General features: G+C 41.8%; 1 protein-coding gene across 1 annotated transcript in view; it reads right to left on the minus strand.

The window, feature by feature from the left end:
• EZR (ezrin) overlaps positions 1-27,171 on the minus strand; it is a 36,059-nt gene that overhangs the window by 6,363 nt on the left and 2,525 nt on the right. The window contains exons 2-7 of the mRNA XM_065680675.1: positions 11,456-11,539; positions 6,938-7,033; positions 5,841-6,115; positions 4,968-5,051; positions 4,193-4,339; positions 1,820-1,916 (exon numbers count right to left, since the gene is read on the minus strand). Of these exons, the coding sequence (XP_065536747.1) occupies positions 1,820-1,916; positions 4,193-4,339; positions 4,968-5,051; positions 5,841-6,115; positions 6,938-7,033; positions 11,456-11,539 (783 nt within the window). The remainder of the gene's footprint in view (positions 1-1,819; positions 1,917-4,192; positions 4,340-4,967; positions 5,052-5,840; positions 6,116-6,937; positions 7,034-11,455; positions 11,540-27,171) is intronic.

The raw sequence follows: 27,171 nt of genomic DNA on the forward strand, positions 1-27,171 counted from the left end.
AATGCCTGAGCTCACAAGCACAAGTTGTGGCTGTGTTTTGTCCTTGCTCATGGCAGGGGAGTTGGAACTAGATGATCTTCAAGGTCCCTTCCAATAAAATTGTAGAATCATAGAATGGTTTTATCTCTGGAAAAACTAGAAGTTACATTAGAAACAATGAAAAGCTCTTCAAGTACTCTTAAGATGACCGTGAATATGCTGACAATGACTTGTTTCCTTTAATGCATTTTTCCAGTTCACACACTGATGCAGAAGAGGCAGTCGGCATAGTGTGTTGTTTCCCAGCCTCCAAAATCCTGCAAGAGCCATTCTGAGCTGTACTGGTCTGACACTGCTGTACCTGTGAGCTATTCATCCAACCTCCTGACAAGTCATTTTGAAAACAGTTTGTGTACCTTGTGATGAACACGTTCTACCCTGAGGCAAGATTCACTTCTGTGGAGGCAAAGACTGAGGGCACAGGCGGTGGCTGCATTTATCATTTAAGGCCATAACCAAGGGACAAAACATTGATATAACACAGAAGAATCCCCACCTCCTTTCCTTACCCCCAGTCTCCCCCAGTCACACATAACTTGGCTTGATATTGTAATGATAATGTGCTGAAGACGTTGAAGTGTGTGGGCAGACAGGCCTAAAAATTAACAAGTTTACTCTAGGCAAGATGCCACAGGACTTTACCCATTACATTAGAGTACATTTAAACACTGACATGTGGAATCCTCCAAATTAAAGGGAGCTGCCAACCCACATCTTGGGTAGACTGAGTATTTTGTTGTAGTTATATTACTTGCATTTTTCAAAGGAGACACAAGCATATGAAAAGGCCCACACAACTTCCTGAGTGCTCAGAATTACTGTCCAGAAAAATTCTTCTTTCAGACATAGCTTGAACTCAACTCCAGAGGGAAAAGGGCAATTGAGGCAGAGGCAGGAAACATAATTGAGGTTTTCAATGTTAACACCTTTCTGTATCAGCTTCTTGCAAGTCTCTAATTTCAAACTGAGTCAGATTTACTGTTGGGGAGTGGATGCAAAGCTGTGATCCATAAACAGGAGGTTAATGCTTTATAATGTGCACAACACGCCCAAGAGGCTCTTCTATTGAGGAACGCATGCCTGACAGACCAGCTTCTTATCTCTCTGGAGTTTTTGTTGGCTTTCACTAACAGCATCACAGAAAGAAGCTCCTCTTCCTCAAAAGCCAGGTTATCTGGAGGAAAGCCCTGCAGCACACTGTGCATGAGTACCCTTTAAACTACTAGGAGGATCTTTTTCTGTTAAAGAAATTCATAAGCCATCACCCTTTGACAAAGCCAAACAGCTTATTATTTCTCAGGGGTGTACTCACCCACCAAGGCCAAGTACTGCGGTGGGGGAAGAGAAGAGGAGGCCTTTCTCAACTATTCCAAGTGTTTCACAAGACTGACAGAATGAGATCCACCTATACCAGTTATTCCACTTTATGTTCCTAACAGGTCAAAGTAAGTCCTAATTCTTTACTGCAGTAACTCTCAAACACATCTGTAAGTACTGAAAAGCAACATTCACAGGTAGCTACATTTCAGTTCTTCCACAGAAATCATATACTGCCATTTACCCTAGCATTCAGGGTCAATGATCACCATGGTCCTCAACTGGCTTTTACTCTTTCAGTAGTGTGGAAGTGAGCCATGAGCGGACAGCTCTAAATACTAACACTCCTTTTGCACCTAGAATATGTGCAGCTTTATCCTCTCCAAAGACTACTTTATTTTGAGATGAAACAGCATTAGTTGCTCATATGCAGTATCCAGGAATCCAGTCTAGCTATACTTACTGGTGCCTTCTTGTCGATAGGCTTTATAACAAACTTCTTGTCATTGAAAGAGATGTTTCTGATTTCACTCCAAGGGAACCCAATCTTTGGAGTCAGTCTGTAAAGAAAATAAGTATTTTTAAGGGATGCTGCAAGGAACTCTTGCATATAAAAAGCATCAAGCTATTCACGAGGTCAAATGTTTCTAAGCCACTTCAGTACTGCACCCTTACATATCTGCCCAGCTCTGCAGCAAGTTCTAATATTACAAGGACTTGCATCTTTGACTGTAACCAATTCCTTTAATTCCCCCAACAAAATATTTCCATGTTTATGTTTAATATCACATTGTTATTCTTTTGTTCTTCTTTTATCAAGGGAAGAAATATTCTCTAAAGACAGCAGTTAACAATTAAGAATTGTGTCTCATACGAATGGTAAAACCACCAAGCAATCTTTTTGTTATTATCTAACCCCTCCAATATACGTGTCAGACACACTGAAGTACTGACAGTTATTTCAAATAAATGAAGACACAAGTATTTAATGTTTAGCACTTACAGAAACATCTGTCACCACAGAGAGCCACTCAAACCCTGTAAGAAACCTTCCTATGGAGCTCATTGGTACAGGAAAACATGACAGTTTTGGGGGAATTTGACTCATTGTCACAGAGATGGAAGGTTACTACAAAGCAGGATTTCACTGGAACCAAGCATTTTTGTTTAAATTGGATATCAAGAATAAAATACACCCTCTTCAGAATTTACCATTACTCAGCCTTTAACTCAACTGCAAGATTACACAACAGTGTGTGTGTGTATATGTGTGTGTAACATTAAGAACTGCAAAGAAAATTATCTGATAGACTAAGATTAATTACTCCAGTCTCTGTTATATTAGCTTAAGGGTTTCAACCCTAGATAATAAAGCATGATGGACAACTAAAATGATTCACTTCTGTTAATGTAAGACTTATTGCAGGTTCTCCTCTTTAATGCAGAAAAAGTTTGAAGATACCTAGAAGCAGGACACTGACAAACTGCAGTACAGAGGCTCATACACCTATAGCATGGTCTCATGGTTGAGCTTCAACAATGAAATCTTTGCGTTTTCACCTTTGCCCCAGTCCCCAAATTTTGCACGTATAAACCAGAGGTGAAGTACACATTGCTATTTTTCTAGTCCCCATATCTGCCCAAAAGATTTAATTACATAGCAGCAAGAGTTACAGCAGAAACAAGCAGTTTATTCCAGCATGGTATTTGTTTTGCAAACACTCTTGATAGCTCTTTGCAGTCAATGGCTACACTCTGTCTGCTCCTGCAGCTCGAAAAACCTGTTTGTGTGACCATGGTTACATAGCAAGACTAGTCATTCAAGACTGAAGTATTACATGAGCGAAACTACTTTTCTTTCAAGTGACACTCCTTGTTTTCTGGGTGACAGCACGTATTAGCATTGCAGAAAAGATTGCATTTCTCTCTGCAGTCTTTAACAGAAGCTCCAGAGAGTTCCAATTAATATTTGGGTTGGATTCAAAGCTTTTTGGAAGCAAAGATATAGAATGGGCGAAATCCCTTCTGTATTACAATAATAGTCTGTTACAGCTTAGTGACATGAAACTAAGACTTGGAACATATAGGGCAGGGGGAAGCCACCTAGACAGCAATGCTTTGTCTAAAAAACACCTATTTTAACACCCCTTCAATCCTTCAGTTGTGAAGTATTAGAAGAGACTAGAAGGCTTAGACACAGCTATCCTCACCTTCCTTTTATGTTTATTTATAGAGGTAGTCTATCATTTCCCACCTACTATCCAATTAGCAATGGCTCTGTCTTTACCAGAAGGGCTGATTAAAACTACCCAAGACCTCAGCAAGACCTCATTTCATTCCTTGCTCACAGTAACTATAGGTTAACTCCTCCCTGGGCTCTGGGTGTTATCCAGCTTTGGTTTCGTGTCCACCCCATAATTTTTTTCAAAACCAGGCAGTTGTGCACACATCTGTTATTAACTTCAGTGTAGGAATGGCCTTGGATGTCCAAACACTCTGCAGATATGTTAGCCTATCTGGGTTCTCGTACCCAGTGCTGGCATACCTGGTAACCTGACTCAAGGAAACTCTTGATAAACTCCTTGGTTCAGGGTTCAGCTCTACAACTGTGCACGATTTGCCAGATGGCATTGTACAGCTAACATCTCTGTAGCAAGTCAGGCAAGTTATGAAAACAGAAATGATGTGAAAGCTCATTACCTAGCACAGCTTCACCTACTGATCCAAAATTGGAACATGAGCAAGTTCTAGGCCTTGCCTTGATAAATGAGAAACGTCCCTGGGCTCCCACACCAACCCTTGCTCCAGAAGATTAGAAATGAAACAAAAGCCTCACTTGTCATCCTTTTCATAGATGTTGAGACCCAAGGCATCGACTCCCAGCCAAAGCTCAGTTCCTTTTTTATTCTTTATTTCAAAGTAGTTGATTCCATACATCTCAAGGTCTTGAGCAATCTTGAGGTATTCCAGCATGGCATTCTCTCTGGTTGAGACAGGAAGGAGAGCACATTGTTAGCTTCTCATTTAGCTGACTATCTCAGAAAGCACAAAGCCATCAAAAGAAGCTTTTCCTAAATCCACACAAACACAGGAGTTAAAACTAAACATTCACCATTTGGGACTCCCTTCATAAATTAATGCTGTTACACCTATGAACACAAACAGTGCTCCATCTACCAAGCCATAGTATTTCCAGGCAGGAAATTCGCAACACCCATCTCTCTCAGCATTCACCCTTGTCTCAAGGTGCAGTCAGTGGGAAAGGTACAGAATCTGAACCTTCCCCATCTGCCAATGCAAAAGCTTCAGTGAACATAAAGTTAGACTTACACTTTTTCTTTTTTTCCCCACTCACAGTCATCATTGATACACTGTACTTAGGTTCAGGATCTTCAGGAAGCCATCCAAGACACTGTTCTCAGCACCAGTGCAAATATCCTACTGAGTTTTATTTACCACGTGATTCAGTGCTGGACTACAAGATATACACCAGGAGTTCTGAGACAGGCAACTCCTAGAGTCTATTTCAAAAGCTGGTTGTAGAACTGCAAGTTTAAGGTAACCAACCAGCAACAAAGTGACCAGCCTGAGGACCAACACAAAACACTTACTTGAGCATTCCACCATGTTCAGCATGCCACACCTGGATCCGTTCTTCCCACTGCTCTCTGGAGAGCTTATGCTGGTCCATCACCCTACACAAGCAAATAGACATTAGGAAGATTACACTTTATGTTCTGCAGTATCCATTGATGCTGATCTTTGCTACAGACTTACTGAAAAATCAGTCCCACCCATGAAGCCTTCCTGAAACCAAGAGGAAGACCCTACTCAGCCCAAAGATGTACTCTGTGAAGCAGAGCAATTCAGAATGAACAAAACCCCTTCACAAAACCTTTCTGGTCACTGACAAGAGAAACAAGCAGAATGCTGCCAAAAAAATAACACATACACTGTAGACACCAAGGGTTAAAGCAAAGCAGAAGTTGGTGTCATGCCTAGACTTAGACACTGCTGCACCAGGAAGAGTAAACAGGAGTCTTTTGTCTGGTAGCATACATTTATCCTTGTGGGGATGGACTACACAGCCTCAAGACATGCTTCCCAGATACAAGATTTTTAGGACTGCACATTAGAATTGAGTCCACACAACTTAACCTTCTCCAGGAATGACAGGCTCTTGACTGAATGCTTCTCTTATTGAAGAGAAGATATTCATACTGCCAGTTACCAGCATGATAGCAACGTTTAGGAAAGAAAAGCTGAATTTAGAAGTAATACTTCCTCTGCCTAACCAACCCAAGGAGCGAGCACAAAAGCCACACTCTAGTATGACACAGAAACAAAAGAAGGTAACCCCCCAAAGGCAGACAGTTCAATAAAAAAGGCATGCTTTCAATGAAACTCTGTATTTAACCAGAGTGCAAATTCTTGACTTTAAAATGTACAGAAGAAAGGGAGACTGCATCAACCAACTCCTTCACCTCTGGGGTATCAGACGCTCTGAATTGAGGTATCCAGGCTTGTGTACATCTTTGATGTAATCTCCAAATTTGGCCTGCACAGCATAGGAGCCAAGAAGAACTGCTGTTTCAGGAGGACAGTAGATCTCATCGCTGAGGATCCCTTCCTTCACCTGCAGGAAGAAGAGCTTCTGTGTGATGTCTTGGATCAGCTCGTCAGACACATCCTCTGGGAAGAACTTGGCACGGAATTTGAACTGGAGGGGATTCTCCTTTCTGATTTCTTGAGCAGAAACCTGAGGACAGAGGTGACACCACAACTGAGCAGGCTTGCAAACAGTAGAATAACTTGCTTTTACACAGAAAAAAGCATTTGGGGCATTTGCCTTAAGACGAGAGGGACTGGCAACTCATTACTGGAAATCCTTAATTCTGGCTGCTTACTGGTATGAGAACACAGGGGAGACGCACTATGTTTTCCAGCTAAGCCAGTAAAATTCCATTTGCACAGCAAACCTTGGTGACTGGAGAATGATTTACCATGCTGTGTCAGATGGGCAAACCCATCCAGTATTGTATGCATTTGACAGAGAACAGCTCCCTGTCATTGAACAGGAACTCCACTGACTGCCCAATTTAGAACAACAGTTCACACCCTTAGAAGAACTGCAAGCCTACAAACAAGAGCACAGAGGTACCAGTGCTCTGTTACAGCTGCCCAGCCTTGAAGTGACCTCTCCTTTCACCGTAACACCTGATCCTGCATAAGCAGAGACCAAAACCATTCACCAGCCCAGGTGTTCCCCAGTCACAGCAAGAATAGCTGCTTCAGTCTCAGTCAACCAAAGTATAATATCAAGCTGCCCCTGTGTATCTGACAAATGCTATAAAGGTTTCTGCAATTCACACAAAGAAAAAGGGTAAACTTCCACCATGCCACACCTCACCCAAACAGTTCCCATGGAGGTCACACCGCAACCTCTAAAAACAATCCTGGAGTTATGAGAATTAAGGAACAATTGACAACAGGTACAAGGTTTATAAAGTTGCAGCCAATAACACATCAGGAATCATAAAAGTGTTAACCTTTGTTCAGCAATTAGCCCAAAGTCTGTTACCTTTTTATCAAGCTTCAGCCAAGTCTGGAATCCTTTGTTGTCCACATACTGAAGACCAAAGTACCACACTTCTCGCAAGCCTATGGTTTTAACCACCTGCAACACAAAGGTAAAGAAAGAAAAAAAATCAATTATTGTAGGCAACGGAGCAGCTGAGGTGCAGGTATGCTCAGCTCCTGCACTACGGGTGCAGGCGACAGCCGAATCCTACTCGTCTGGCATCTCCTCTCTTAATTTCATCTCATGGACAAAGATACACAGCTGCAGTAGATGACAGCAATGGCACAGGCCAAGCTACTTGTCCCACACAGTTCCTAGGAGAAGATGATTCTGGGGAAACTGGGAGAGATGAATGGGACAAGTGACAGGCCACCAACTGCTAGACTGGTACACCAGCAGCATTTGGAGCTTCTGCCCCGGAAGATCTACTGTATCTTCTCAAAACTGTATTTGGTGAAGCAGACAAGTTACTTCTTTCACCAAAGCTTATGGTGAGATGGTCTGTAATGGTGTTAGTACTAACCATAACCAGGTAGCAGTACTCAAGTGATCTTGTCTGCCAGTCACCAAAGACTATTTGGCTGGAGGAAGCAACTATGGGATGCTTCACAGAGCTCCTGCAGTGAGCTCCCTGCGCAGGTCTGAGAATTAAAACAAGCTGCAAGTAGTCCCAGCCAAGGGAATTCTTTAAGATTCACACACTGGCTGGTTTTGAAGGACACAAACATAGGAAGGGCTCAACACCAGGACAGATTCAGTTTCACATAGTGTTAATCCTAACCAGATGAAATCCCTGGATACACCATCCGCTGACTGGATGGCACACTTACTAGTGAAAATAGTCCTGTTTGGAGACGTTCCTTTTCTTTAGTGGAGGAGATGGCCTAACAGGTTCCTGACTTCCTCCTGCTCTTGGACTGCTTGTTCTTACAGCCCAGTAGTTTGCTGTCAGCTCTGCTTCACTGTCCCCATTTACAGTATTGCTGGGCACTCCGTCTGGAGAGCAGACTTGAGAGAAACAATGATTTCAGGACATTTCATTAGGTTTCCCTTAAATTTTCCAGAAGTTTGTATCTGGAGGCCAGAAGCTTCCTGGGGTTGATAAGAGAGGTGGGGAGAAATGCACCATTCTGATTAGCGCTGAGACTTACTGTTTTATGACATTGTCCAACAACAGGCAATCTATAAAGTTTAGTGACAGGAGCAGACCAAGAAAATCACACGGTAGTATGAAAAATGCCACTAAGCAAATACAATGTTTTAAGGATACAGAAACTAGTGCCTAGTTGAGGAAATAGGACAGCTTCATAGCTACACTGTGGACTCTAGTAGGGTACCGTTCACACACTCTACTTCAGCAGGGCCAGTCGTATCTAACTAGAGTTTATGTTAAGAAAACGAAAATAACCAAGCAAACCCCACAGCCGCCCAAACAAAAGCTCCCAAACCCCACAACTTTAAGATCTAGGGTCTGAAAGCACTTTGGCCTTTACTGGACTAGAATTCCCCTCCCCTCTTCCCCTCAAGCGGCTCGTTTCCCCACAGAACAGACAGGTTTATGACAGCTACACCTAGTTTTAGAAGGGTCAGAGCTGGGCTTTACTCAGCCCAGCAGAAGAGCAGGGGTACTTCCTGTTGCACAAAAAGTGTGGCAACTTTGTTAAAATAGAGCTGCATAAATCAAGCAGTTACCAGGCCATTCGCTCTGAATGTCTCTTTCGACAGAAAAAGTACACTTCTTCTATAAATCAAGTTAGAAAACTTGCAGAAGTTGTAAGCCCTCAAGTTCTTCCCAAACCAAAAGGCAAGGGAGGAGAATGTATTAAGCTAAACGTGACAATTTGGCTGGTTTGAGTTCCAATACAAAGAACAATGTCATGAACATTTTCACCTATATTCTGGGAAGCGGTCTGTAAACCTCCTCTACAGCAAACCAAGGACGAACTAAGAACCAAGGCACAGTCAAGATGCGAGTCAACCTTTTCCCCCCAGCCCCAAAATGCATGAAGCAGCAAATCTTATGCCTGCCCATTCCAGCCAGAAATGTATTTACTGCCAGACACCAGCAGTGGCACACTCTCCCCCACTGGAATTTCTTTACCTCTTGCCCAGCTGCAGAGCCCACTGTGTAGGGTCTCAGGACACCTCAGATCACTGCAGCATAAACTCCGCACAGGTCTGGCTTGAGCAGAGCTGAACTCCATAGTTACAGCTTTCCACTCTTTCCCCTCTTCTATAAAAGGGAGCTATAACTCACCTTACGTGCAGGATACACTCATGACAGCAAAGCCTAAAGCTCAAGGGCACTGCCAGAGCAGCCTTGCTGGCTGACAGCTCAAGCCAAGAAATCATCTTGTGGTTTTTAAAAATAGCCTGCTTCTTCAATGCCCTTTTCCTCCCAGGGTGGTTCAAGTTGGGCCACTCCCCATACCTGTGGAAACCTGTTGCCTCCACAAGCTTTATCTGAGTGTAAACTCCATCCAAGATAAGGGCCTAGTAAAAGGCTTGCACAGCAGACGTGAAGAGGGGATGTCAGAACAGTTGCAGCTAAACACAGTCTTGACCTTCCCCTGTTTTGCTCTGCACTTCTACCTCAGTCTTCTCTTGATATGCAGAAGTACACCATAACAAGGCATGGACTATGGATAAGAACTGTCACTCGGAGGCTTTAAACCCAAGCCATAGGATGCAAGGAGCAGATCTTCGTGAGGTGACGGTCTATCTCAATAGCAGCAATAAGTGCTGCAACAAGCAGACCCCAGAAATGCAGAACTATCTAGACAGCAAGCTGGAAGTATCTTGGAACCAAAGCATCCCCACCTTTTCCCATGTTCTCAAGATCTTGTGCTTCACCTCTGGAGGTCAGGAAAGTAGTCTCTCTTCTGCCAGAGAGATGACCCTGACTCTTAACAGCTGTAAACATTAGGGAATATATGGGAGGGGGGAAGTCCTTGTTATAAAGGACATAGGACATACTTACACTGTCTGATCTAAGGTATTGCTTTTAAAAACCTGGCTTTTAGTAATTTGGATTTTTGCACTCTCAGAGATGAAACCAGAGTTGTCTGGTTTGGGTTAACGTGGAAGGGGCTGGTGGAGGAAGTTACGCTGATACAAGGGTGATCAGCAGTAAATGGAAAGTCAAACACAAAGGCTGGTTCCATACAAATGCACATTTCATATGCACTTCACCAAATTTCCAGTCGATGAATACTTTATGTTTATCCCATATCATTAATAAACCAAAGAAATGAAAGTTAGATTTAATGCCAGACACAGTGTGTAGTACTCTATTTTGTACTGTGAAGTTCTGCAGCAATTATAATTAGATTTCCTCCTTTCACTCTCTCCAAGGACCCCCTAAATGTTTTTCTTTGTTGTGGGTTTGGGCTTTTATGTTTGGTTTCTCTTTCTTTGTTTGCTGTCTGGTTTTGATAAGTACTTCTCAGTGCACAGTTCCCATAAAGCCTGGCAAGTTGTACCTAGCTCACTGAAGCAAGAAACGGTACCAACAAAAACTCAGAAGGAATGGACATTTTTAGCCGGTTTTGCCTACCTGAGTTAAAGCTTAGCCATCCCTTGCTATCAAGGCTATCAGGGGATGAGAGGAGAAATGCAAAGGAATTGCTGCAACATTTCATAAACAGCTCAATAAGTGTAACTGAAGTCTGCATAGCTCAGTCCTGGGTTTGGTTTTCAGGGTTCCAGCAGTAATAGCTAGAAGCAAGCTTTTTTGTTTTTTAAATTCCAGAACAGTAAATTCTGTAAACAGTAAATCTCAGCCTTGCTTCAGTTTTACGAGAGCAAGCTATCCAAGAAAAGAATAACAGTTTTACAGAGTACTGTTTATTTTAGTTGTCTTTACCTGACCTTTGTAGGTCCATCTCCAAACAGAACTGTATTTTGTTACTACAGCAGCAGGAAGAACAGCAGTATGGGAGGAGAGTCTTGGCTAATTCCTGCCCTCCACTTCCTTGCAAACCCCTGGGGGCAGGCTGGACAAGTCTTTGCTCAATCCTGCTGCACAGAGGCTTTTTACAAGGCATCTTGCTATAGGTGCTGTGCAGTGATCACAAATTCTACTGGTTTTCTACTAGTCTGGCAAACACCTGTGGCATGTGGCTACCTCCAACCCAGCTTCTGATGGGTCTGTCAGCCCTCTGAAGACCTGATTCCGGGACAACGTTTCAAATTCAGTAAGTCCCAAGCTGTATTTACAGTAAGAGGTGAACTTTTACATGCTACCTGTGCTGTGTAGACATTTTAGATCCCTTACGACACTTCACCATCCAACACAGCTAGAGAGACAGGTTTCACTGGAACATAACATACCTGCAAGGATTTTTGCTTTTTTTCTTTTATTGTGATGAAATTTAGAGCTCTTAGCTCAGACCAGGGCCCTTGGATTAGGAGGCAGAGAAGAAAGAAAGGTAGGTTTGGAATCCAGTCTTAAGAAAACACTATAGTCTGAAATGTACTCCAAGCTTAAACAAGAGCCCATACCAAAATCTCACTGACCTGGTCAAACAGCTGCTTTCCTGTAGTGTTTGGCTGGATGGCAAACTCCAGCTCTGCATCCATAGTAACAACTCGAACATTGATCTAAGGAGAAAAACAAAAAGCATTGTTTAAGACTTACTGGAAGCTATTTCTTGGTGGTAACACAGTACTTTGTGTACAGTACAGTCTCCACGCTTTGGTGCATTACCACAACCTCTTTAATATACACACTTAAGCCCCAATTAGGTTTGTGTTACCACACCTGCACACTTAATTGTGGACTGACTCTGCTGTGTTACCCAGATTGCTCTGCAGGTTTTCCCACTCAAAACAGAATTTCACTGAGCTTCTAGTTAAATGAGAGGGAATTTCTGACTTAACCATGTCCAGGCCTAAACCCCCTTGGAATAATGGCTCCTGCGAGCACACAACGTCGTTGCCTACAGGCCATCCCTTGGCTTACAAAAGGCCCTAATGACTAAATTAAATTTTAGACTTATCATTTAACTTCCATTTATATTAGAGCTGGAATTAATCTGAGGTTTTAAGGGCAAAAGGCTGCAGATTTTTCTTAGGAAGCAATCAGCATTAACCTGATACATGTTGATTCTTTCCCCTCATAAGAAAGTCTACTCAGCACATAAAACCAGCAGTTACAGGTACTGAATGATGCTACAGGGAAAGGTATTGCTGTTAGTGAGGCAACAACACAACCAGATTTACTGCAATGGCAGAAGTAGGCTGCAAGACAGAGATTACTATTGTATGCAGAAGGCAAGAGTGTTTAATGACTAGAAAAAGCCCATTAGCAGTTAATCAGGAGGCAGGAGCAGCAACTAAGCTTGCAGGGAACAGCATAAAGACCAGCAAAGTGGCAAATCAGGGCAGGACTACCTCCAACTGTTCTGACTACAGGACACTATACTGCTTGCAACGTATCTCAAAAAAACAACAGCAAAACAAATACAAACCCCCACTCTGGGATAATCACGTAATAGAGTTTACTAGCAAGTCAGATTGGTGGCTTGGTATTTTGAAGGAAAGAGAAGAAAAAGCGGACATGTAAACACAAGGCCAGATAACAGGAAAGCTACAAGCAGGTAAGGCTTCATGACAATTTCTCAACATTTTAGAAATGTACTGTTACAGAACAGCCCAGGAGAGTCTGTTACAGCTGCAGCACTGATACTCGGTGCAGGGGCATCATTTGAAGAAATGAGAGGAACAGGTAGAAGAGAAACAGAATCACTCACTACAAAGCCCTGACACTGCAGTGGTTTCCAGCCACTTACGTATATTTAAACTCTAGGATAAATGTCAGGTTAAATCAATGTTACAGTTAACACAGAACTGTGAACAAAACAAGTTGCCTCTGCTAGTTTTAGTCAAACAGAAAATTTTGCATCCTTTTTCAGTGAGACATGAAGGCATCAAGTGTCTTTCAGCCTTTACTGAACTGGTTCTTTCTCCTGCTCTCTCCCAGATGATGCTCCTATAGAAAGATGACTGAAGGCAGTTTCCAAGACTTGGAACCCCCAAACTGAATCAGAGAAGATGACTGCTTGGGTGCCTTGTCACTTCCAATCTGTATTTATAAAGCAGTGTCCTTTAAATTAGCATAAAAAAATAAATCCTCTAAAAGCAGGAAGAAAGAACAAGCAATAAAGGTTTTCTAAGAGCTCCTTTTCCCAACTGTAGCATTTAAGATCCATGCTCCATTTATTCCTCTGCCTTAAGAGCCAAAGGTTTCCCAAACAGTGTTTCCAGCGTAGGAAGGGAGGAGAAGTTCAGATACCAAATTCTCAGGGACAGGAAGGCTGCAATTTGAAAATGTGACCTTAAAAAGCTCCTGTTGCTTAATCCCTCTCAACAACAAATCCCTAATCATATTCTAATCCCTTTCTACCCCCTTTGAGAAAACATGCTTGTAATCCACAGTTTTGTTTTGTACAAGTTATTTGTACTCTGCGCTGAAACTCCACAGTGGATATAAAATAAGTATCACTTTACAAGCCGAAGAACTTGAGAGGATGTGCTTCCCATTCCTTACCAGAAAGCCTGCAGGATGTTGGCCAAGCACAGAATTCCAGCTGGTACTAGTACATTCACCTTTTACTCTGTGTCTCCTTAGCAGATATTTCTTAGCAAGAAAAGATAAACTCCCTAGTTTAGGGGAATACCTTGTATTACTCTAACCCTAAAAGACCCTTCTGGATGCAGTCTCCTTCCTAAAGGACAGGCTACTTACTGAGCTATTTAGTGCTAAAGCCATCTACCTCCTACATCTTTTAAGAATTATTTTAGCATTAAGACCAAAAATTGAAGTAATCCGCTTTCCACTTCAAGCATTTAAAGCCATAAACATGCAGGAACATGACTACTTGGTTATCCAAAAAGCCTTCAAGGACACTTGGGGCATGTGGTATAGGTTAATTTCTGCGTTCCCAAAGGGCTGAACAACCAGCAGGACCAAGACGAATTCCCTGGTGTGCCCTTAGACGAGCTGCTAGCCACATGACAGTCACAGCAAGGAGAGAAAGGGCCTCAAGCAGTTGTCACTTCAATGGGTCGATCACTGCCTGGGAAAATCCTTTGAGTCTCCTTCCTGACATATTAAGTCCTCTTGCTTCTCATCTCCAAACCTTTGCCTTGATTTACAGAAGAACAAGTTTAACAGTGTTTCTGAACAGATGTCCTACAACCACTCCACACAAGCTTTTAACAAGAGAAGCTGGTAACAAAGCAGGCAACCAGAGCTTAAGCCACCTGAAACCCTGATTTAGACAGTCTGGAGAAACCCTCATATATCTGTTAGGCTGACACACAACCAGTCTGGCATTCAGCTCAGACCACATAAAACTCCCCATGGAGCCAAGATAATGAAATCAAAACCCAAGGTGCTAACCAATTCAAGATACTGTTAGGGAGGAAAACAAGGAACTCTGACTTATTTCTGTCAGCGACAAAAAGAACAAGACACAGTTAAGATGACTTTCACAAGTGAAGCCCTGCTTACCCTGTGCAGTAGGCAGGGCAGGTCCTGGCAGTACTCCAGGACAAAACTGAAGCCATAACCGAAAAGAAAGCACTTTTTTTATTGTTTCAGAGCACAGGTGCGTGGAGAGGGAGCAAAGCACATGGCTGTTTTACATGAAATAAGAGTTTTCAAATGCACACAGCATGCTAAAAATCCTAGACAATAAGATGTAACTTCCTTCTCAATAAGCAAATCTCATGACACTTTCATTATACTTTCATGTCGAAGACTAACATACTTGAAATGAATGACAAATAGGGCCTTAGAAGGTTCTTAAGGAAACATTACAGAACGCAAGTTTTTCCTCTTTCCCTGTCCTAGGTTGCATAAATTTGCTAACAAATTTGATCCAGAGGGGAACAACCACTCTACTAAACAGGCAATGCCATTTGCATTTAAAGGAAAAAAGCTTCATGAATCATAAAAGACAACAGAAACACCAGAACTTACTACACCAATTCCACATTTCAGGGTGTTCAGGGTGGACTGTAACACGTTACATACATTTCCAACTAGGACAAGAGAGTGGAAGTAAGATGAAAGTTGAAACTGCAGTGAACTTCAGAATACAGTTTAAGTAATTGTAACACTATGGAAAGTTCTTGTAGTAGAAGTTATAGTAGTTAGAATGGGATCTTCCTTGCTTTAGCAATGCCCTTGAGTCATGCATTTGTTCTTACTTTCTTGTTGGGTTTTTTATCATTGTTAAAAATCACACCTATTCTAATGTTCAGTCAGTAGACCAACCTGTGGAGCACTGCAACCTTTCAGAGACCATGCACCATACAGTACCTAACTTAGGAATTTAAAGTGCCATTGGAAAAACATTCAGAAAACATTCGCTCTAAAGGAGGGAACACACTGCCAACTAGCTGAGTGGCAATATCTTCCCTGTGTAAGATCCAACACCTAGGTAGGAACCCAAGATGACACTGCCTCTTCAACCCCTTCCTCTCATACGTGCCCAGTTTCCAGGTGTGCTGGGCACTATGCATGCACAGGTAGACTTTTTTTCCCCCCTTAAGTTTGATTCCTGAGCTATATCCTGTTGGTCCAGAATTTGCCTCTAACTGCAGGCAACAGGGTATCTTTGACGTTATCTTGATACAACATCTCCACTGCAAACACTTCATCTTACACTGTAGGGGAAAAGGAAGGCAGAACAGAAAAAAAACCAAAACTCACAGCCCTCACACATAGTAAGCCATCATGGATATTCTGTACCCTGATGAGTGAAATTCAATGCCTCTAAAGTTCACTTAATTCACTATAATAAAATGGTTCAGTGAAACCATGAAGTTGTGTGAGTCATTTAAAATACCACACAATTTATTTCCAGTGAATACGTAAGATAAAGGGCAGTAAATACCAACTTTTACCCATACACACGAGATAAACCAGTACTTAATGTGTTGCATATCATCATTATGCAGCTCTAAATGCCTCAGACAATGCTCAGGAACATTTTCTTCCTCTTTTCAAGGAAGGATAAAGACCAGAGCCTCTTTAATAGCAGGTTTAGAAGTGCAAATATTAGAGAAGTATCTTTCCAAGTGGTAGCAATTAGCAGTATCACAGTGGAAAAAGCTAGACAGGAATGCCTTCTTTCTTCAGTCACTGGGTGTCTGGAAAGATCATGCAAGTAGCTAGTACGCGAAAGCAGACTATGCAACTGCATTTTGAAGTGCTGCGCCTGCTCTGCATGTACTGTGAAAACCAGCACGCAGGCCCGTTAGGGTTTCTTGCACATACATGAACTGACCATATAGCACATGGACATGCTTGTGCTGGAGGACTATGGCAGTCTTAACAACAAAGAGAAAGTGGTGCTATTAATATTCTTAAGAAAACAGTGGTACTAAGCTTGCATACACACTTCTGCAGGTCTACTCTTCTGCCACACAACAACTATTGTACTTGTAACAAACCACAGACAAGCTTTTTGCCCTGATTTGCAATGTACCTGCATGGACAAAATAATTTAATTTCAACCTTAGCAATCAGACCTGTTCATAGATGTGTGTAGTGAATCTGGGAACAGGAAAAGTGATTTCATGTAGCAGCATCAGAAGGACCCTGAAAATGCTCTTTATTCTTCCACCTTCCATGCATTAATGCTCTTGGGTTCCAGACCCAACAATAAAGGAAGATACAGTGCTAACTGATGGAGTACCTGTAACCACAGCTCCTGCAAACTATTCTGGGAAAACTTTCAACTTCAATTAGCAAAATAAAAAGAAAAAACAATGAAAAAAATCCACACCGAAACCCCAAAAAAACCCCAGGGGCTCCAGAGCTCAGAGCTGACCTGCTCACAGCTTCAGTGTCTGCATTTCTCTGTCCTCCACAAGTTATTTCAGTCAACAGCTAATAGTTCAGACACTGCATAGAGGGCAGTTCTGGGAGGGTCAGCAGAGTGAATAACCCAAGCAACCTCAGAGGTATTAGTTCAATGTATTATGCTATTCTTTAGCACTTATCAGTGTGTCAAGAACACAGCACTTAGAGCCAATTCTCTTTCTTCTCCAACAGAATAACCTGCCTGATGGATTGATCTGTTAACATATTTGATGGGATCCCATATGACAGACTAGGCATACAACAAATCTGAGCCATGTGAAATGAGAACTGAATGACAAGTTGCACAACTAAATTATCCATAGTTTCTGTCAAAGCAAGAGACGGTATCATGAATATCAAGCAGATGATTTACTGCTGCAGGACTGCCAAAGCATGACTTCCCTCCCAGTTAAGCTCAGCACTGTCACCTTGCTGGAACTACTGCAGGGACATGTATTCTGACCTTTCCATGGCAGACCAGGATCTTGAAAGGGGGATGGATGAGAGTGTGCTGGGGTGGAGGGAGTAAGAAAATGTAGTTAAGTATTGTCATGGTCCCAGGAAGATGGAGTGCATTTACAGATTCACAAACATCACCTAGTCAAGAACAAACCAGAAACCTTAGAAGGACAGCAATGGATCTCAAAGGTCTTGGTATAGTTACAGGTGTTACAGTTGGAGAGGTGAGAATGGACAGGAGGCAGACAAAGAACAAATTACAGGCTTGCAAACAATGGGCTACACACAGCAGGACTGTAGACAAGCATGTAGTCTACTATAATGCCCAGAAAAGCACATTTCCTGGTGCGATGCTATTGCATAGAAGAAAAAATTACATTCTTGAGTGTATTTGTCACCGGATGCAGGACAGAAGGTGACTATTCTGTTTTGTTTGCCTGACGACTTGCCAGTTGGAATGCTGTCACCCAAATTTGAATGTTTCTTTTGGAAGGGAGCAAGTTAATCAAGGGGAGTTTGCACTAATCTGCAGGTCAGGTAGGTTTGGGTTGGTTAAGTGTTTCAGGGCTTTTTGGCTGGTGCTTTGTTTTGGTTTTGAGTGTTCTTCCTTCTCTTCAAGGAGAGGGGCTGGTTCGCTAGCTTAGGGCTGATCTTTTCGAAACAGGAGCTGTCTGTAACATGATGTGTTTATAGAGAAGACAGGAACTTTTAAATCCAGAATGAGGGGGGAAAAAAACCAAACAGCCCCACCCAAAAGCCCTCTTATTTTGCAGGCTGGATAACAGGAAAAGAACCAGTAATTGCTGGAGTGGTAAGATACTGGGATACTATATAACCATTGCTGCAGCCTTCAGACAACTTCAGTTCAGGTCCTCCCCAGTGCTATGTTTTTACAATTTAAGGGCTCTCCAAGAATCTAAAATGAGAAGGCAAATGACAAACCTCTAAACTCCAATTGCTCTTCTGTGGGGAGAATATGATTCCTAAGGGAGTTGGAAAGAGATATACAACACAGCACCAAAGAAAGCTTTTAACCCATTCCTTTCCTGCTCCCATGCGAGGATCCTTTCTGAACTACCTGCCCAACACCTAGCATTTCAGAGGGCACAGTGAAATAGTCCCAAGCATTCCCTTCCACACTACAGAGCACACAGTTTGCTAACAAGGATGAAAACAGCTTCATCAGTTCACAAAACACAAACAGGGGACAACCTCGTTGGCATCCACTTGACTGACAAGGCAAGCTCATTTCTCCCATTTAACTGACCCAGTTTCTCAGCATACCATGTTAAATCAAGAAGACCTGACTGCGAACCAAAGGACACGCTCCATTTCAAATCTCATTGTGTTAAACATTGCTTCCTCTTTGCAAATAAATGGGAGCATTAAGTCACGTTCCACTGGAATTCCTGCAAGTCTATAAAGCAGAGTTAGGTGCTGCTGTATTTGCAACAGGTACAATTGGAGTTAAGTAGGCTGGTCTTTGTTTCTTAGAACCTTGCTCACCTTCCTGGAGAGGAGGAAATACCACTGAGGGTAAATATCATTTATACAATAATCTAGAACCTAGTAGTTACTTTAATATTGCCCAGCACAGTTGTTAGTCTTAACTGCTAGTCAGTAAGTACAATGTTAGTAATGCTAGTACTAATTACTAGTGCTTAAATGCTAGTACAAGCAACAGCTTGTACAACCGTATTTTTGATAGTAATCCTCAGTATTTATGGAGCAGTAACTATATCAGCTATACTTATCTGAAATTTCTTAAGCTTACTAAAGGCAATAAGAATCCAGGTATTCGCTGCTCTCATGTAAGGTGAAAGCACCTTGCAACAACTTACATAAAATAAGTTCTTCTAAGGAGAAAAAGTACTTTGAGTAGAAGCCAAAAATAATTTTGAAGTGAAATCTGAAAGCTAGACTCTTTTGGATGAAAGGCAGGGGGCAGGGCAGGCAGCAGGGCTCACGTGGGCAGGCAAACCTTGAACACCCAGATGTGGGGAATCATCCAGAAATTCCAGTTTTAGCAGCTTGAATCTTCAGGACAAACTTCCCTCTCCCTGCCAGCATACACGCACAGATCACAAGAAAGCCAACCTACTGCATTTGGTTTTGCAGCCAGGTCACTTGACTCTTCTTCGTGAGACAACATGAAGTCTTCCTTATAATTAAACATGAAGATAATCCTAGACTGTAAATTCAAGCCTTTTTAGTTTAGATAGGCATGTAATTTAGATGGCATCTTCTTCTACACATCTCAGGTTTCCTTAACTGAAGCCTGGGTATATCTTCTGTCAGCATATAATAAATGCATAGCAGGCATCTGTGTGAAAAGCTGAGAAGCACCCATAGCTGTAATTCAGTTCTTTATCTTCGGTCAAGCAATAATGTTCTGCATGCCAGAAGATCATGAAGATTTCATGCAGGTGTGGCAAGCACACGTGATGCTGCACCTTTGACAGCCCTGGTTCCCAAATGCCTCAGTCAGACTTCCAACATCCTGCACCCCTGGTCAGCTCTGTACAGTTAACATGAGTTGCCCAGTAAAATGGTAAAACCTAGGCAGTACACTTCCCTGAGAAAAATACTTCTCCATGCACCAAAGTCCCCCCAGCTCTCTCCTAACAAGCCAACTGCATCAGTCTGTTTCAAGTTAGAAGTAACTGGGGGGAGAGGGAGAGACAGAGGCCTTTCCAAAATTTTAAAATTCAAATCTCTTTAACATATAAAGTTACCTTGGGACAGCGTTATGTTCTGGCAAGACATAAACCAATGCAGCTTAAGACTGAAAGGCCCCAGGATATATTGCTCTTAAACAAAGCTCGGTACACTCAGGGAGCCCAGATGTTTCTCATACAAAACACCTGCTCTCACTTTCCAAGAGGGACATAGGAATGGTTTACTCTCAACACAGATAACGTTAGGAAGCAGCAGGAGGGTGTATGGTGTTCTGTTGAAATACATTAACATTCACTTTAAAGACTCTCTGATGCTGTATAATACTCTATTAGCATTGTCAGAGTATCTGTGTACAAGCAGCAGTAAGTTCTTTAAAGAAGGAACACAGTAGAAGCCAGTGACAGCAGGCTCAGCACAATACTGCTGCTTAGGTGAGCCATTTGTCCTCAACAGATGGATGTTAGGATACATTTAGGAACACAGACTGCAGGAACAAAGGTCCTTTGCACCTGCAGGATAAACACAGAGGGAAGCTACAGGCTACTGGATCAAAGTCCTTCATACACAGACTTTTATTGTGACAGCTGCTGTATCTAATTAAAAATAATGAAGTTGTGAGACTAAGGCTTTACACATGAAGTTTAAAGAACCCAGAACTAGTCCTCAAATAAGCTTTATCTCAAGAAGTCACCAGAGCACAGAACAATTAGATAATCTTTTGGGGTCTTCCATCAGAAACATCAGCATGGGGCCAAGTGTAGATAATACACAAGTTTAATAGCTCAACTTTTATTATAATTTCAGAGTCTTTTCAACAATTTAACATTTCCAATATTTATGTAAGTCAGTTAAATTAATGTGATCCTTCTGCAATCCTCGCAAGGGAAAAGAAAAAATTAGTATCTGACAGACTTTATCCAGAACACAAACACCATTTCATACCTCTGCTTGGCTTTCCCATTTGGAAACAGACGCACACCAATTCATGTAAAAGCTGAACTCCACACTACCAAGTCACAACAAATGGGCAGGGCCTGAAGGCATGAATAACCTAAATAAAAGCTGTAACAGCCTTGGAGCTTCCCCTGAATCCAAGCACCAATGCTGCTGCCTTTTATTCCAATGCTTATGCAGAGGAACAGGTTCTGGAGAGCAATGCGCGTGGAAAACTCAGAGGCATTCCAAAGAGTCAAAAGTCTGACAAATGCTCACCTGGAGACCAGGCAACACCACAGCCTGTCAGTACACAGCTCTTTACACTTTCAATAGACCCTGCATGAACAGCACTCGTGCAAGGTACAATGACTGTTGTTCTGAGGTGGAAGAAAACCACATTATACTGGAGCAGGGTGAGCTGTGTGAATACAAGGAGAGTCTATGATTTACTCTTTCATAGGATTATGCCCAGAGGATTTAAGGGGACCAAGAACAACTGTTGGAGAAATGTTCTCAACAACTCTGCTCTTCCCAGATGGAGATGTTACAGAATACAAAGCAGTATTTTCATAGATGTGAAAAGGAAAGGGCTCAAGGATGTTAAAAAAAAAAAAAAAAAAAAAAAGAATAATTTCCATGCAAGGTTCACATTCCTAAGCTAGTTAAGAACTTCTCAGTTTGGAAGAAAATTAACTGAGGCTAGGACATAAGAGCATACAGATTCATCAGTTACATGAATAGGGTGGACAAGGGACACACGCTCAGTGCTCTACCAACAGAATAACTACAGGGCATCACCACTGAACAAGAAAAAAGGTTTTCATGTAGTGCTATAGCAAAGAGTTTTGTAGATAACTTTATAAACAACCTGAAGGTTATCTAGGACAGCCTTTGTTAAAGCATACTGTGGACGTTAGAGTTCACATGGTTTCAAGGGGAGACTGGACAAGTTCTCAGAAACCCACTTAGTAACTCATTATATAGGAGCTTTCAATACCTCAGCAGCTCAGAGGAAAGCAATGGTGCATATCTCTGAAGTACTCTTCCACAGGCCAACACCAGAGCTGTACTATTAGGCTACAGGGGCTTTCCATCTGACCTACAAGGACAGCCATGTTCTTATAGAAAGAAATCAAAGTGCAGAAGGAACATGAACTCCATTTACTTAAGGATAAATGGCCTTGTGTAACTTGTTATGCTGCTCAGTAATGATGTATGTTCATTCTGCATTCGAGATACAAATCCATTTGTCAGAGGGATTTATTGATTCAATATCCCACCCTTGTGTTTTACCTGTCCATAATCAGTCTCTTTCATTTTACCTCATGGACTTTGGTGAAACGTATCACATGGCATTTGTGAACTTTATAAGTGTGATGATATGGTGTGATCACCTCTGATAGCTTAATAACCCGTTCTACGTCCAATACACTACAGTGCTTACACTTCCCAGTAAGGTACTTCAAATGGTATGCAACAAGCACTATTTGCTCCCAGATAAAGGTAGGTAGGTCAATGCAAGTCCTGGAATGTCACCTAAGCACAAAGATATTGTTCCTGAGAAGTTACAGATTGTACAGGAAAAGTGATTGGAAGGATCGGCAAAATACTCCTTCCTGACCCCTAAAATAGCTTGAGGGCTTCCGAGACAAAACTTTTCACAGGCCCCTCACTACAGATGTCTGATGGCAAACAAATACACACCAGTGACTCCCAAAGCATACCCAGAGCACAGTGGGGGCAGAAAACATGCCAATTTTTAACATGGAAAGCTACTCTCTTCCCACACTGACATCACCGAGTATCAATTATGCAAATCCACCCACCAATTCATACCACATACTTTGTGCACCTGGAGCTTTCTGTAACCACTTACCTCTACAAAAAGTGAAGCAAGCTAAGCTTTCACAATTGAAGTGTATTCAGCTAGATGTTAAAGAATTACTCTAGCTCCCACAAAGAACTCTGAAGTCCAGATGCTATAGCATAGACTCTGAAGTCCTCTACTGGGCTACACGGGCTAAATTCAGGCACACCGGTACAAATGTGAGATTCTTAAATCTCTACTTCTTCAGGTAGCAGGCAGCCCATAAATATCCTCTATGCATTTGCAGAATGGTGATCTGGCAGAACCAAGCAGCTCTAGACCCATTTCACAAGCCTACTCAAGATTCATCAGCGAGGTGACCATGCACTTGCAAACTCAGAGAAGCCTTTCTCACACTCATCTCACACTGGGTCTTGAACAACCACAGCAAACACTGATGTTTTCATGCCAAATCAAGAGATGATAACAGTGATGTCTCTGAGTCTTACACAATAGCTAGAGCACTTGCTCCTGAAAGTGGGATGGAGAAGCAAGTACACAATAACCCTCTCTCAAAAAGGGCAATTCCATACTCCCTTCTCAAAGCTACCGGGCAGCCACAGACCATGTGCAGGAGGTGCAAGCACCTCTTACATTGAGCCTATATAGTAGGTAGCCAAATACAAGTCCTTAGTCATCAAGAAACAGTTTCTGTTGCTTACTCAATTAGAAGATGAGAGTCCCACATGTTAATTCTTAGACTAAGGATTTTTACTTTGACAGCTGATAGTATCAGGTGCTCATCAGTCACAGCTGAGCACATGGCTGCTACTCATGCTCTCTCAAAGGTGAGAGCAGATGCAGAGAAGGCAGGTGACTTTTTCCCCACTATGAAATAGGAAGTAGAGAAACAAAATTTGGATTTGAATGATAAGCAATATGGAGCTATTCAATATGGTTAGCTGTTACACTTGAGCTATGCCTTGTTTCCAGCCTCACATAGTAACAATTTTCTCCCTTTCCTAAGGGAAAGGATCCCATATACTGCTTAGTAAAACCACAGATTTCAGTTGCTTCTGCAAGAAGCTGTACTTCTCAGCTCACAGGTTAAATGCTATCTAATTCTGAAAACAGGCTTCAAAGCAGTCACACAATGCAGCTAAAATACATTACTTAACACAGTATGCAGTGTGGTTCAGTGATCCTAGGCAGCACTGCCTTCCTTCAAGGTCAACTGAGTGATTATGGGATTTACAGCGCGCATAAAGCTCTTTGGACACAGAGTGCCAAACAAGAACACCACCAATGCGTGAATCTTCAGTGGTCATCAAGAAGTCTTACTCTCAAAAAAGGCCTGACGTACCATAGCTTTTTCATGCCAGAGGAAGACGTGGGCAGAGGGAGGGGGAGGAACAGGAAGGCTTATCTCCCCCCTTAAGAAGGCTAAGAAATTCTTTAAGTAGTGACTAACATAACAGTTAACACCCTTGACTTCTCTGCAGCAGCTAACATCCCAGAACAAACAGCCCTCAGAAACGCTTACTCAGCTCGTGTAGTAAATCAGGATTTTGTGAAATTGTGAGCTCAGTCTCTTATAACTTCAGTCATCTGTGAAATACTCTTTACACTTATTAATAGAATCCTCCACCTTCCTTTTGCAGCTGAGTGGAAGTTATCACATTCGGCAAATGGAAGCTTCCTTACATTTCCATTTTGCACCAGAGTATATTCCTCCTGGTATCAAGTACACTGCAATGGGTACTTACTTACAAGGAAAGGGTAAAATTTTATTCCTGACTAAATCTATAGCTACCCATAAGCTAAGAGTATTTTAATTAATTATGAGCACTTAAGGATTAAAAAAAAAGATAAAAAGATATTAAAAAAGATATTCTTACTTCAGTTCACTTACAGCAATCTGCTGTGAGGAACTTGGAAATAAGACTGCCATGCGTAGTTAGAAGATACGCAGTCAAAAATAAATTAGGAAGATCTGGGCACAATTATTAGTATGATTTTTTTTGTATTTAGAATAAATACCTATCACAACACCTGCATCTCTGGGCTGGCTTATCAGAAACTTGCCAAATTTTAATGATAGAATCTGTTCACAGACAGCTAAAAGTTTGGCTGAAGACTTGCATGCTGTCTCCAACTGGCTGTTTTTTTTTCCAGCATTCATGTATATTCAACATCAAACAGCTATGGAGGACTTCTCTAACCACACAATGCCTAGCACACACTAGCACAACATAGGGCAGGGAAAAACCTTTTGAGTCATCAGTTCTAGTTCCCCACTCCGACAAGCAGGAGCATTAAATTGTGTCCTTGTCAAACTTTATCTTAAGGGATGATAACTCTTGGAACAGTTCAATAAAAAAGCCACAAGAACAGGGGTTAAACAAAAATAATTAAAATCACCTACCCATAAAAAGCCCACCACACACACTTAACTGCTCTAATGTTTAGAATTCTCTTAAACCACAAGTTCTTCTTAAAGCAGTTCTTCCTCTTCTTTGGCATTTAAACTCCTTATATTTTACACAGGTGAAGGAAGAGCTAGCTTGTTTAATTCTACCAGGGCTAAACTTGCCAAGCACTCTTATCATGAGGGGGCTTTCTGCCTCTAGTCATCCAAAAACCCATCTCTAGGTTCTGCTTTGAATTTCTCTCTCCTGGACACAGATGATAAGTATGCAAGGCAAGATCTCAATAGCACCTTCTGTTAATACTTTCCATTCAAGAAACCCTATGCATTGCAGATAACACAGACAAGAGAGTCATAATACCACCATCCATATCCTCCTGTCATATATAGTGAGGGACCTTCTTCCCCCTACCCCTCTAAATTTAACTACTACAATGGGACCTTATTACCATCAATCCTCCAATCCCTTTATATGGTGGCCCCCCGTATTAATAATACCCCCCTCAATCAACAGCATGGCATTAGCAGATTTCATGAGCATGCTTTGCTTCCCGACCATAAGCCATTAATAAAAGTATTAAAAAAAAATAAATGGTGCTTCTGGATATTATTCACTTGTATGTTGTCTTTAGCACCAGACTGCATTTACTGCTGTCCTCTCTACAGAGTTTTACATACACGCACCTAAGTATTAGAAGTTCTTGTGTGACACTACAAACACTCTACTGAAAAGCTGACTTCATTTCTCATGAAACTTTAAGCTTTTTCTTCTAGAGAAAACAAAACAAAAAAACAAAAAACAACAAAACAAAACAAAACAACCCAAACCTCAAATAAAAAACCCCTCCACCTTCAATGAAGTAACAGTGAATGCAGCTAGGTGAGATCAAATGAACAGGCCTATAGACTAGAGATCATGTTTCCTTCTCTTTCGGTAAGTACAGTTCATTAGCCCACAGCCATGCTGTTGTAGACACAATTTATAAGATTGGCTTGTTTTGCAAAAGGATGTAATTCTGCTGGAACACCATCCATTCAATGAGTCAAACAGAAATAAGCTAGTAACATGCATCTATGAAAAATGCAGACGGCACAGACACTCCAGTAAGAAAAGATGCCAGGCTGAGTTTATTCACTGTTTCACTTCTTCCCAGGTAACGCAGTGAGATTTGGACAAGACGACAGCTCTTGCATTTCCTTGCATAGCAATTCACCGGCTGTAAAACCCAAGGAACCTCTGTACAGACTAGATAGAAATTATGTATCTGAACTGTTGATGAGCTCCCTCCCAGCCACAACCCCTCAGGAACTGGGTACAAGTTACACACTTACAGCTTACCGCAGAGACATCTCATCATTTTGTAACTGTTACACGTGGTAGAATGCCGGCATGAAATTACAGATTAACACTTGCCTATATTAACAAATGTATTTATTTCACGATTATTTTCTGGACTGTTACTAAAATTTGAGCATTGTAAACATGCATCAGATCCAACTAATTGTGATTAAATGCTGCCACAGAATCTGCAATACTGCTTTCTATACTTTGCTTTGGTACACAGTTAAAACAAAATCACTAACTTTCTACTGCTAATACGCTTACTACTTGTTTACTGTGAAAGAACAAATTACAAACACTATCTATAAGCTTTGTGCACGCATGCACAGTTTTTGTTAAAAGTTTCATATAAAGGTTTAACTTAGTAGTTTGGGGGTTGGGGGAGAGCTGCCAAAATACTGCTGTCATCTTAACCTTCACTTGTAAAGAGCAGATGACCAATGTGTCAAACTTAACCCACAGCAGCATGAAGACTGCCAAGCAACATCATATTTACTTATGCCATGCAGGCAAGACACATGTAAGCAAGCATAGGTAATAAATATTTACTACCCATGTCAAATACTCATCAGAAACTAAAACTGCATCACTGTGTGTCCCAAGAGTTCATGCCATCATTCCTCACACATGCCAAAGGCTGTTGTCTTGTTTGTCCTGAGCACAGTTCTGCCTCTGGAGCGACAGCTTTACATCCTCTCCCCTTGCT

Source organism: Lathamus discolor, chromosome 5 (assembly GCF_037157495.1).
Source record: "Lathamus discolor isolate bLatDis1 chromosome 5, bLatDis1.hap1, whole genome shotgun sequence".
Lineage (NCBI taxonomy): Eukaryota > Metazoa > Chordata > Aves > Psittaciformes > Psittacidae > Lathamus > Lathamus discolor.